This window comes from Labrus mixtus, chromosome 13 (assembly GCF_963584025.1).
Source record: "Labrus mixtus chromosome 13, fLabMix1.1, whole genome shotgun sequence".
NCBI classification, from domain to species: Eukaryota; Metazoa; Chordata; class Actinopteri; order Labriformes; family Labridae; genus Labrus; species Labrus mixtus.
This window is the reverse complement of record NC_083624.1, coordinates 1,460,139-1,473,281: the sequence shown is the minus strand read 5'-3', so window position 1 is coordinate 1,473,281 and position 13,143 is coordinate 1,460,139. Positions and strand designations below refer to the sequence as shown.

Genomic DNA, 13,143 nt, shown 5'->3' with positions numbered 1-13,143 from the left:
TTTGTGTATTTCTCTGAGATGCTGATGAGAGGTTTTCTCTTACCCACAATGCACAGCGAAACAGCCACGTAAACGTCAGGAAGGAAGGAATCACAGCACTGTTTGCTAGCTGCCTCTTTTTTACTCTGGTTAGTTTCACATCTGCAAATCAAGGATGTCTACATGATGCTACACCCGTTTTCCAGGTATTCACCTTTTCTCGGTTGTTAAAACACGTGATTTGGGTTAGTAATAGCTTCCTCCTGAGGTGTGTTTTCAATGTAGCCAGTTAGCTTCCTAGCATGCTAACGGTAGGCGAAATGAAACGCTGGTGCAGAGCTAATGCTAGCACGCTTAGCTGCTAACGGTGGCTACGTGAATTACTTTGCATGATGCCGCTTGTTTTGGTGGTTTCTCGAAAAACAGGTTTCCTGCACATGTTGGAGAAAACGTCCAAAGAATATAAACATAAAGCGGTCGGTTAAATGTATCTTAAATGTTCCAACAACAGCGGTCTCCTTCCTCTTTAGCTACCTGCTAATGTCAGCTAACAAGTGGAAACGTTCTGTCTTTAACTTGTAATGTGTTGCTGTGCTCTGTTTATAGAAAGGCAGGGTTTTGAACAAGATAGTTTTCTTCAAGTGTGTTATATATCCACGTTTTCCCATCCGGTTTTTAGTAAAAGTCCGTCACGATAGCGATTCCTTACAACGCCCCTTTCTTCAGTGTGGAGCTGTCCATGGTCCTGCTGCAACCGACCCCCCCCCAACCATAGACCCCCCAACCATAGACCCCCAACCATAGACCCCCAACACACTCTCTGTTCAAGTCATAAAACTTTATTTGTCCCCGGGGGGCAATTCAAAGGCACACAGAGCAGTAAATTAACAACAGTGCAAGTAGACGAAACATTTTAACCTAAATATAAAGTGTCAATTTAAATACAACTTTCAGCTTAAACTTAAAAATACAAAGCATAAAAAGAGTAGATAAAAAGAGTAGATATAAGTGGACAGTGATCGGACTCACAGATGTAAACAGAACTGTGTGCGGTAGTGAACAGATGTAAACAGAGCTATGTGCAGTAGTGACCAGATGTAAACAGAACTATGTGTAGTAGTGACCAGATGTAAACAGAACTATGTGCAGTAGTGAACAGATGTAAACAGAGCTATGTGTAGTAGTGACCAGATGTAAACAGAACTATGTGTAGTAGTGAACAGATGTAAACAGAGCTATGTGTAGTAGTGAACAGATGTAAACAGAACTATGTGCAGTAGTGACCAGATGTAAACAGAACTATGTGTAGTAGTGAACAGATGTAAACAGAGCTATGTGTAGTAGTGAACAGATGTAAACAGAACTATGTGCAGTAGTGACCAGATGTAAACAGAACTATGTGTAGTAGTGAACAGATGTAAACAGAACTATGTGCAGTAGTGACCAGATGTAAACAGAACTATGTGCAGTAGTGACCAGATGTAAACAGAACTATGTGTAGTAGTGAACAGATGTAAACAGAACTATGTGCAGTAGTGAACAGATGTAAACAAAACTGTGCGGTAGTGAACAGATGTAAACAGAACTATGTGTAGTAGTGACCAGATGTAAACAGAACTATGTTTAGTAGTGACCAGATGTAAACAGAACTATGTGCAGTAGTGACCAGATGTAAACAGAACTATGTTTAGTAGTGACCAGATGTAAACAGAACTATGTGCAGTAGTGACCAGATGTAAACAGAACTATGTGCAGTAGTGACCAGATGTAAACAGAACTATGTGCAGTAGTGACCAGATGTAAACAGAACTATGTGCAGTAGTGAACAGATGTAAACAAAACTGTGTGCGGTAGTGACCAGATGTAAACAGAACTATGTGTAGTAGTGAACAGATGTAAACAGAACTATGTGCAGTAGTGACCAGATGTAAACAGAACTATGTGCAGTAGTGACCAGATGTAAACAGAATTGTGTGCGGTAGTGACCAGATGTAAACAGAACTATGTGTAGTAGTGACCAGATGTAAACAGAACTATGTGCAGTAGTGACCAGATGTAAACAGAACTGTGTGCGGTAGTGACCAGATGTAAACAGAACTATGTGCAGTAGTGACCAGATGTAAACAGAACTATGTGCAGTAGTGAACAGATGTAAACAGAACTATGTGCAGTAGTGAACAGATGTAAACAAAACTGTGCGGTAGTGAACAGATGTAAACAGAACTATGTGCAGTAGTGACCAGATGTAAACAGAACTATGTTTAGTAGTGACCAGATGTAAACAGAACTATGTGCAGTAGTGACCAGATGTAAACAAAACTGTGTGCGGTAGTGAACAGATGTAAACAGAACTATGTGTAGTAGTGACCAGATGTAAACAGAACTATGTTTAGTAGTGACCAGATGTAAACAGAACTATGTGCAGTAGTGACCAGATGTAAACAGAACTATGTTTAGTAGTGACCAGATGTAAACAGAACTATGTGCAGTAGTGACCAGATGTAAACAGAACTATGTGCAGTAGTGACCAGATGTAAACAGAACTATGTGCAGTAGTGACCAGATGTAGTAGTGACCAGATGTAAACAGATGTAAACAGAACTATGTGCGGTAGTGACCAGATGTAAACAGAGCTATGTGTAGTAGTGAACAGATGTAAACAGAACTATGTGCGGTAGTGAACAGATGTAAACAGAACTGTGTGCGGTAGTGAACAGATGTAAACAGAACTATGTGCGGTAGTGAACAGATGTAAACAAAACTGTGTGCGGTAGTGAACAGATGTAAACAGATGTAAACAGAACTATGTGTAGTAGTGACCAGATGTAAACAGAACTATGTTTAGTAGTGACCAGATGTAAACAGAACTATGTGCATTAGTGACCAGATGTAAACAGAACTATGTGCAGTAGTGACCAGATGTAAACAGAAATATGTGCAGTAGTAAACAGATGTAAACAGAACTATGTGTAGTAGTGACCAGATGTAAACAGAACTATGTGCAGTAGTGACAGATGTAAACAGAACTATGTGCAGTAGTGACCAGATGTAAACAGAACTATGTGTAGTAGTAAACAGATGTAAACAGATGTAAACAGAACTATGTGTAGTAGTGACCAGATGTAAACAGAACTATGTGCAGTAGTGACAGATGTAAACAGAACTATGTGCAGTAGTGACCAGATGTAAACAGAACTATGTGCAGTAGTGACCAGATGTAAACAGAACTATGTGCAGTAGTGACAGATGTAAACAGAACTATGTGCAGTAGTGACAGATGTAAACAGAACTATGTGCAGTAGTGACCAGATGTAAACAGAACTATGTGCAGTAGTGACCAGATGTAAACAGAAATATGTGCAGTAGTGACCAGATGTAAACAGAAATATGTGCAGTAAACGAGAAATATATATATATATATACAGAGCTATGTGCAAGTAGGCTAAACACTAGATACTAAATGATAAGTTAATAAGGTGCATGGTGAATAATGGAACAACAGAACTAATATATTGGGGGTGTCACGGTACACAAAAATTTCGGTTCAGTACGGTTCCAAGTTTTGAAGCTTTGGTTCGGTACATTTTCGGTACAGCAAAGGGACCTGATGCATTTTTTCTCTTTATTAGGAACATTTAGAATTTCCCTTTTACACATTGGGCAAAAGTGCAGCATCGACAGTTCAGACTTGTACACCTGCTCAGGTTACTTTTTAATAACATTTTAAGTTAAACATTGTAAAAAAAAAAAAAATGAACTTATGCTGCATCCTTCAACCAAACTCCAATAAATAAAAGATATGATTGAAATAAAGTATTTTAGAATTAAATGAAGTTATTAATATAGCCTATATGTAAAAATATTTATTTTAAATTACACTGACACGTTTTAGTTTATGAAGGCAACACTTTTTTGAATGCCCTTTGAGCACATAATAAACCTAATCACATAAAGGCAATAAAATTAAAATGTTAGGTAACGTTTGCTGCTGTTAGGAGTTGAGGAGCTGGACAGCCCTAGGAACAAAGGTTGCTCTTCTCCTCTGTGTCCTGCAGCAGGGACAGCGAAGCCGGCGTCCTGAAGGGAGCCACTCAAATGCTGGGAAGAGAGCGTGTGATGGGTCCTGCATGATCCGACCTGCTAGCCTGATGTGTTTAGTGTTTAGAGCAGCAAACGTTACCTAACATTTTCATTTTATTGCCTTATCTTAAGTTTAGTTAATCCAATGTGTTCAAACTCTTAAATGTCTATTAACTAGGGCTGTCAAATGGTTACCAATTTTAATCGCTACATTTCTATAGTGAATCATGATTAATCACATTTTTAATAACAAGTTTGAAAGGCCACTATTTCACATTTATGAATTCAATTTCATAAATTTAACCATGCTTTTATTTTGAAATAAAGTAAGACCTTCTGCTAGATCAAAGGTTACCACATTGACTTAACCATGGAAAAAGGGACTGATAACAGATCAAAAAAAGGAATGAAAACAGCTAAAAGAATTGGTAACAAATTGAAATGTTTGTTGTCATAAAGTAGATATTACTTTAAGGAAATTGTTTGATAGGAGTGCAAAGTATATGAATGGGGCATACTGTATGTAGCAAAACACTTTAAGCAGAAAGTTGTGAAAGAAAAGATTATTTGCAATTTTACGTTTTAGGACATTGCAGACCCACCCAATTGGTCTGCACTCCTACAGTATTATTGCAGATTTATGCTTTTTATATGCAAATTTCAGGTTTATTAATAACAATAAACGAGACCGAGTCATACCCTATACCAGAGTGCTCCGAGACCGAGACAAGACCAAGCTATCACATAGATATCACTGACAAATCATCATCTTGTGTGCAGCAGGTGTGCCCCACTTAAACCGTAACACCGGTGGTTGCTGCCATAACTGGGGGATAAAAATCAAAACTATGATTGAATTGACCGGTCTTGAGTTCAAATCCAGAGTCCGCCCAGTCCTAGACCGAGACAAGATGACTTCTACAACACTAAATAACAGCATGAACTATATAACTTCTGTTCGACAATGCGGTTATGTTTGCTTAACAGTTATTGTAGTTGCAAAATAAAATGAATGATCAGAAAAGCAAAGTGTGTTTAAACAAGTATTTACGTCGATAAAGGTAATATTTCAAACTTTGGAAGCCCCCTCTGAGTGCTACTTGACCCTTGACTTAAGTTATTTTTTTTGTGCTGAAATAAAGATCCTTAAAGAAGTGAATAAAAACTCAAACTTAGCTCATATCTTTGCTACACCTCAACAAGCTTTCTCCGTTTGTATTTATTTGCAGGCCTTCAATGAGATATTCAGAGCTGTAAGATGTCGATGGTGTTGTTTGCCTCCGTGGTCCGGGTCGGAGACGGCCTGCCGCTCTCCGCATCGACTGACTATGAGCAGGACAAAGAGCTGCAGGAAACCAAGAAGAACCTGAAAGGTCTCTCCAAGAAACTCGGCCAGTTTCCCGACCGCTGCACACTGAAGACTGGACCATATAATGTCAAGTACGTCATATGGGATGTCTGTTTTTAAAACCCCAATGGTTGTGATTTTTAAAGGGACCACACATTAACTAAACGTGAAGAATAAGCCAGTAATGATACCCTTTTAATTTTGGAGAGCTCTGCGTACTTGCTGGGTAAGAACAGCATTGTTTGAATTTTATTGAATTCATTAAAGACATCTTGTAATCGAGAGTATTTCCAGTTTAATTTTGGAGGCTTTGATAATTACATGCGTCGTTCTCTCCTGATGTGACGGTTAAGCAGTTTTCTACTCGACAGTTTTCTCGCTCTTCTTGACCCTTTCTAAAATAACTTTGATGGAAAAACGCCTTTTCATTTGAGTGATTTGACAGTTCGGCTGCCGTTTGAGGTCTCAAACTGTTCCTAAAAGCCCCACTGGTGCTCAGGGAAATGCTTTGAAACTCTCTTAAGCACACTATTTTGGATCGAGCTAATTAGTCCCATTAAGACGGAGAGAATTAGCTAAAAAACTCTGCATCTGCAGTTAATGAGCCAGCCATAGCGTTCAACCACCAAAGTTTCCGTTTGATAAGAGTCTCTCTAATCAACAGAGCTCAGAGCATCTGAAGAAGAGAGGGGTCAGAGTCAGAAGAGAGTGAAGGTCAGAGTGATGCAGCCAGTGTTTAAAGTCACAGGTTAATCTACTCTGTGATACTCTGGGTCTCTGAAGGCTTTGAAAGGAGTCTGTCATGAAAGCAGGAGGAGAGTGTATAGAGTTAACAGCTTTATAGGTGACTTTGTTTGGACCTCTTTGGGACAAAGTGTCTCTTTTCTTTTCAAGCCTGGTATACAAGTCGTGTTATACATGGATTTAGAATATACCGAGTCTGATAGGATGAGGGACTTTGCAGTGACCTTAACATAAATGACTTTGCTTTTAAAATGTATTTAAATGTATTCATGCTGTAACTCATAATTATGCAAAAACACAGGTAGCAGCTGCACCCCTGATGTATGACTGACACTTGTCAACTTAATTATTTTAGAGATAAGAGAAAGAGAGGTGCGGGAAAGGAGCCACAGGTCGGATTTCAACCCAAGCCGCGCGCTTGGAGGACTACAGCCTCTGCGCATGGGGAACACAAACTAACCACTAGGTTAACCACACTTTTGTCAACTTTATAAAAAATATTTTATTCAGCAGTTAGTTTATGATATCCAGCATTTTCACTCAGTCTGTAGGGGTTGGGAACCGCTTGTTCAAGTCCCGGTGCGGACCAAAAAATATGGAAGTTGTTCTAGTAGCTGAAGAAGAGCCAAGGCACTTCCTGAGTACTGCCAAAGTGCCCTTGAGCAAGGCCCCGGACCCCCAACCTCTCTGGTGCGCTCCCTGTGTAGCAGCCCCACTCTGACATGTCTCCAATTGTCCACAGGTTCTGTTTGTGCACGTGTGAGAAGCATGTCTCTCAATAACAAAGTGTAAGAATTTACCTCAGGGATTAATGAAGTATTTAAATTTTAATAATTCAATATATAATTATATAATTTCAATATAGTTAGATTTGAACTAGTATCATATCAAAGTTTTTAAATCTACCCTTGTCAATAGCAAGTGGGCTGTTTTTTGTCACAAAACTTACTGCACCCAGTAACTTTCAGCTCCCAATCAGATCCCTCCAGCCAACTCGCGCCTCATTTATATAGAAACACCCTCATTTAAGCTTCATACATCAGCTGCCTCAATGCAAGTGACGGGTAGAAAATAAGGTTTTCAGCAAAGTTCAGGGTGTATGACTAAAGTTCAGCTGAAAATTGCATGACTCGGCTCCTTGTTTGTGGCCAGTTTAGAAATTCTATGAAAAACAACACAATTGTTTCGCTAACCATCCAGCAGGCATTCAGTTAGAACGCTTCATGATACGGCAGTAGTGAAATCTTACAGGCACTACTTGTCTGTGCATCCTGTCAGGACACTGTCGTGATAAGTAGAAATAAACGTGTCCACTAGAAGGACAATGTCACACTTGTTGATGCAAGACACAAACTGTTTCCCTCAACATTTCGGTCTTTGTTCCCTACATGGTTAGGCATGACCTGCCTGGTAAACTCTTATGGTCCTCTGGATTCTGAGCTCTTCTGATCAGGGCTTGTTGGTTTCTTGTTCCTCCCTCCGGGCTAAAGGAGACCGGGTCTTTGAAGTCGTGGCTCCTACATCGTAGTTTATTTTCTTGTGAAGAACTTTTAGAAGTCTGCTCCTGAGAGAAGCTAAATAATTGAACACAACTTACCTACTGCTGGAAAAATATTCCCAACACATAGTGATAACAGAAGAAACTTGAAATTGTTTATTAACTGTGAAGAGAATGTGTGTTTTCCACTGCTGTTAAACTGGAGGCAACCATCATTTTACATTAGGAGAGTAAGTTACCCGTCTGCCTGCTTTGAAATTGATGCGTATTTATCAGTTCTATGGCTCTGCATCAACACAGTGACATGCTGATAACTTATTCACCCTCATTCCTCACATACTTTTGGGGCTTTTTTTTGTTTATATTTTGTCGGGCCACATGATAATCATCACATCCGTCTGTACCGTTTGTTGACATTTTTGTTCCACATCAATTTAGACGGTGTTGTGATAACCAAATTTCCCCTAAATTATTCTCTGAGCTATTCAGATAATGCAGAAGTCTTTGTGTCTGGGGAATTTAATTTGTGCTCTGTGTATCCATTAACACCGCAGGCCCAAAAGATAACGTGTTTGCTGAGGTGCATTTGAATGTGACTGTGGTTTTTTGTGTGTGTTTAATTAGCTGTGAAAGTGTGAATTTTAGGCACAAACGTGCTGAAATAGTGTTTGTTCTTAGTTTAGAGCAGCAACAAGCTGGAACAGAAATGATGCCATTGTGTTTGTTGTTGTCCTGAAATCTGTGCTGTGCTGTGCTTGGTGTCCTAATTACAGTTTCCCAGGGTTTTTTTTTTGTCAAGAGAAAAGAATGGTGTGGTATAAAAGCTGTAATGTTATTGCATGTGTGTGTGTTCCAGTTTTACTAGCGCTCTGGGTGTTGGATACTTGATGGTGTGCACCGCAAACTACCCCAATGTGCTGGCCTTCTGCTTCCTGGACGAGCTGCAGAAGGAGTTTATCGTCACCTATGACACCAAACGAATCAGCAGTGCCGTGCGGCCGTACTCCTTTATTGAATTTGGTGAGCTTCATTGAGTTTTACAGCGTGTTTCAGACTGTTAGCGACTGCCATCACATGGTTAAAATTTATGATGCTGTCCCTCAGAGTCGAAAAAAGCGAGAGCATATTTTCTTATCAGGGATTCTGGGGGAAAGGATCCATCCCAAAATGAAAAATGTGCCATGATTTCTACAAAATTGGCCCCAAAATGAAGCAATTTTTTTTCAAATAGATGTGCAATTTGTGTTGCCTTTGTGGACTAGGAAATCTTGGTCTTTCTTATTTTCCCTTTCTGGTGATGGGTTGTTATTTTTCCTCTATGTGTTAAAAAAACTGAGCAGAAAGGTTTCTCCAAAGTTCTGAAAACAGAAAAAAAAACAGTTTGTACCAAAAAATGAGGAACAGCATTTCATGAAAAGTATTTCCAGCATACATCCAAACTCCCCTGCAGGCTCCTCTAAAATGGCCTCTGTTACTACCTCCAAAGACGGCACAGAGGTGGGATCCCTCTGTCCCCCCATTACGTGTCTGTGACATTCAGATTGAATGTGAAACATCGCGGAGACGTAAATATCACAGCTTGAAACGCAGTCTGAACAGGGCTTCATGTGAGAGAATGCAGAATGTTGGTTGTGAGAGCTAAAGGCCAAATGGAAATGTTCAAATGTCTTTCACAACCAACAATCTAAAAATCAGAGATATTCCATTTGAAATTAAATTAAAATATTAAAAAAACTGTAAAGAATCACATTTAGAAAAGCTAAAACAAGACACTTAAAAACTTGAACTACAATCCAGTAAGACTGAACTCTGACTCTGACACTTCTTTTAGAGTCCTTCTCTTCTCTCACACACAGGTTCTCTTTTCATCCCCCTTGTTTCATTCCCTGTGTCATTTACCACCTTGTGTTGCCTCTCATCCATCAGACACCTTCATCCAGAAAACCAAACAGCGCTACAACAGCCCGCGCTCCCTGTCCACCAGGATCAACCTGGCTGACATGCAGACAGAGATCAAGCTGCGGCCGCCCTACCAGCTCTCCCATGAGGACCTGCGGGCCATCAACGGATTCTCAATGCACACGCCCTCTAAATACAAAGGCATAGGTAGGACACACACACACACGCGCTCCATCCAAGTATGAAAGAGTTTTTCTAATATGAGGAACCTACTTCATTTCCATTCTGGAGATCAATAAGGAGTTATCTCGTCTAATCTGACTCTCATTACTTGGCACTATTAACACTTGTGCCTTGCACCGGTCTTAGTAACACAATGACAGACAAAGGTCACAAGTAGTTTCCCTCAGAATACTGAATCCTTTACTACACCTGTATAAGATGCTTTGATGAACCTGTCATTGTTTATATCCTTTTGTATGAAAACCTGTGATCTTTTCCATATGCCCGTCTTAATGTTTGAAGGTAGACTATGACTTGACCTGCAGATCACTTACAGTTTAAGGCTTAATATGTGACATTGTGAATTTTAATACAGCAAAAATCAAATTCACCCTACGTAATCATATTGTAGAGTAATGCCTTCCTAAAATGAGAGCGAAGTCAAACTCCCTCTTGATTTGTTTTCTTCAGCTTGTTTGTGTTTCACTCAGAGGCTCAAACATGTTTCAGAAGTGTTTTTTTTTCTTTAACTTTTAGCCCTGCCACAACGAGGGGGAAGCAAGATGGCCCCGGTCGCTCAGGGACTCTTATTTAAGGGGCATAATGGCGGAGAGTCGTCAGACTTTCCAAACCAAATAGTTTTTTCTTTTGCCTAAAATGACAAACAGATAACAACCTAATTAACTCTGAGATGGCGTACCTTCTCTTGAAATTGATCCCACAATCTTGTTTTCAGACGTTTATCAGCACTTGTCTGCCGCTGCCCGTCTCTCAGTCACATGCTGATGAAACAGGATGGGAGGAGCAGTGGAAGTGTTGAGGCAGGGGTAGCTGAGGGATGAAGGAAGTGCGTCCAAATGTCCAAGAGCAATTGTTTTGGTCTTAAAACCTGCCCTTAAAGTAGCATAGTAAGCCTTAACCTTAACCTTAACCAGCATGAAACCAAAACAAACTTCTGTTTGGCCACATCTCCGTCATTCTGAAGCCTCTGCAATGCACCACCCCTCCCCTCACATTTGCATGAATATACACAAGGGGAGGAGCCGGTCGTCACGTCCATGTAAACATGATGTAAACACGGCTTCGACAACAACAACACAGCTGGCAGGACTCGCACGTCTCACTCATTGTAGACAGTCATGACTCAGATATTTACAGAGGATATACTTGATTTCTGTTTTATTTATGTGTAAGATCTTGCCCTTTCTTCCTTTGAGAAAGGAAGGATATTTTCTGCTAACCTTGTTATCATTTAAAATTAGTTTTCTCTAAACTGCGGTGAACAGTGAGACATTGCCAGAAACCGTTCAAAGCAGGGCAACATACAAATTGGGCCAATGCCCAATCTAACTAATGACTTGCTTCTTAGATCAACTCAATGTGCTTATCAGCTACGTAGAACCTGTTCTACCACATAAAGAAATAAGACAAATAAAAAGTCATAGAAACACTGTACATCTGGTCAGATATATCTTCAAACAGCTCCACTGTGGCTCTGTGGTCCAGATCCCCTGACCCTCAGTTGCTCTCAAAACGTCCCCCCTTTTCTTCGCACCGTCACACCTCAGCTCCCCCTCAGTGAGCGATGCCACCTCAGGTCACTTAGAGCTGTTACGTTCCCCCTGACATCCTCTTCAGAGCCGCTCTCCACACTTTGTTCACTCTCTGCTGCGTGCCCTTGCCAGTCTTTGTTTCTGGGAGCATAAATCATTTTAGTTCTGGAGGATAAAGTACGCTCATCTGATAATAGTGACACATCACTCTTTTTACTATGCGAGAATGTTTTGGAGGACGAAGACTTTTTTTTTAAACAGCGGAGTCTGGCTTATCAGTTCTTTTTGAGGATTCATGCTTTTGTCCTAGTAATAATTGCATTTCACTAACCTAAAGTTTGTGTTATATTCTTTGAACAATTTTTTTTCCTTAATGCTTTTGTAACTTATATGCAAAGGCACGTTTTGCTGAGTCAGTGATACGCTGTGCTGTCTCTCATCCAGCTCCCACTCAGATGTTGGAGCCGGTGACTCTTTCAGGCATCGTGTCCTGTGTGCTCAGCGTCCTCTGTGGAGGCCTGAACCTGCTGAGAGGCGTCCATGCCATAGAGAGCATATTACAGGTGAGGAGAGAAATTCTGATTCCATACAGCCTGAAACTTAAAGTCAGCATTGTGCAGAGTGTCATTAGCACCAACCACACTCAAATCTTAGCCCGGGTATTTGTCTCATTTCTAGTTAGAAATATCATATTACATAATACTTTGGTGGCCATTTATAAAGCAGGTGGCATGTTACAGTCGACTTGGCTGCAGCCGTAATGGTCATCAGTCAGTTAATGAGATCCTGTGACACTGCTTCAAAAAAGTCTGATTGGGCAACAAACATGGAAGTTTTTCCTTTTTCATCAAATTCATCCCTTACTTTGGTGCACATTAGGGTCAGTCTGACTTTTGATGATCACGCTTTTCTCTGTAAATGTCACCTCATTCTTGTAAGTAGATGAGACTTGATGAATATCAGGGACATCTGAATGCTCCTGTCATATTGCTTTCTTGATGCTTTGTCTAAACACAGACGAATAGTACCTAAAAGTAATCTCTTTCTTTTTCAGAATGACGATGAAGACTTTAATTATGTGATTGCCTTCTTCCTCGGCACAGCAGCCTGTCTGTATCAGGTAAGTGATAGTCTGCGGTAAGAGCAGCCTGTCACCGGCTGACTGGCTGACTAACAGCCCTGCACTTTACAGCTCAGCAGCCTGTCAGCCAGACTAACATTAGCGAAAGCTCAATGCCTTTCAACCCCACTACCTTCTCTAAAACATTTTCATCAGCTTCTTTTGTGCAGCTCCTCATACCTAATGGAGCACCACAAATTGGTCGACCTCATGGGGGGGGGGGGGGGGCAAAGTTATCACATTTCTTAGTTGGTGAGCAGACTCATTGTCCCATGAAGGGCATCCAAAATGAAAACATGTCACCGCTCAATGTCGGTCCAAAACCCGAGCAGCATTCCAACTCCTCTGTTCCATTCTCCTTTCAGTGCTACCTGTTTGCCTACTTCTCCATCTGGAGAGACAGCAAGTCCTTCCTGGCGTTTGCACTCATCTGCCTGTCCAACATGTATCTGTATGAACTGAGAAACATGTGGCAGATCCTCTTCCATGTGTCCGTGGGGGCCTTCATGACTCTGCAGATCAGACTGAGACAACCGCTGGGGAAAGCGCCGGACTACAACGTCTGACATAAAGACTTTGAAACAACAACAAAAAAAAAAAAGGACAAACAGACTGATGAAGTCTGATGTGTCGCACATGCTCTGGACATGCAGCAGAGACGGACCTGGACGTCTGGGGACAACAACAACAACAAAAAGAA

The 13,143-nt window shown here is 40.7% G+C and overlaps 1 protein-coding gene across 1 annotated transcript; it reads left to right on the top strand.

The window, feature by feature from the left end:
- Positions 1–62: 62 nt before the first annotated feature.
- sec22a (SEC22 homolog A, vesicle trafficking protein) lies at positions 63–13,143 on the top strand. The gene is made up of 7 exons (XM_061053096.1): positions 63–185; positions 5,289–5,499; positions 8,506–8,669; positions 9,576–9,755; positions 11,768–11,886; positions 12,378–12,443; positions 12,809–13,143. Exons 2-7 carry the CDS (start codon positions 5,318–5,320, stop codon positions 13,007–13,009), a joined length of 912 nt encoding a protein of 303 aa, XP_060909079.1. The 5' UTR covers positions 63–185; positions 5,289–5,317; the 3' UTR covers positions 13,010–13,143.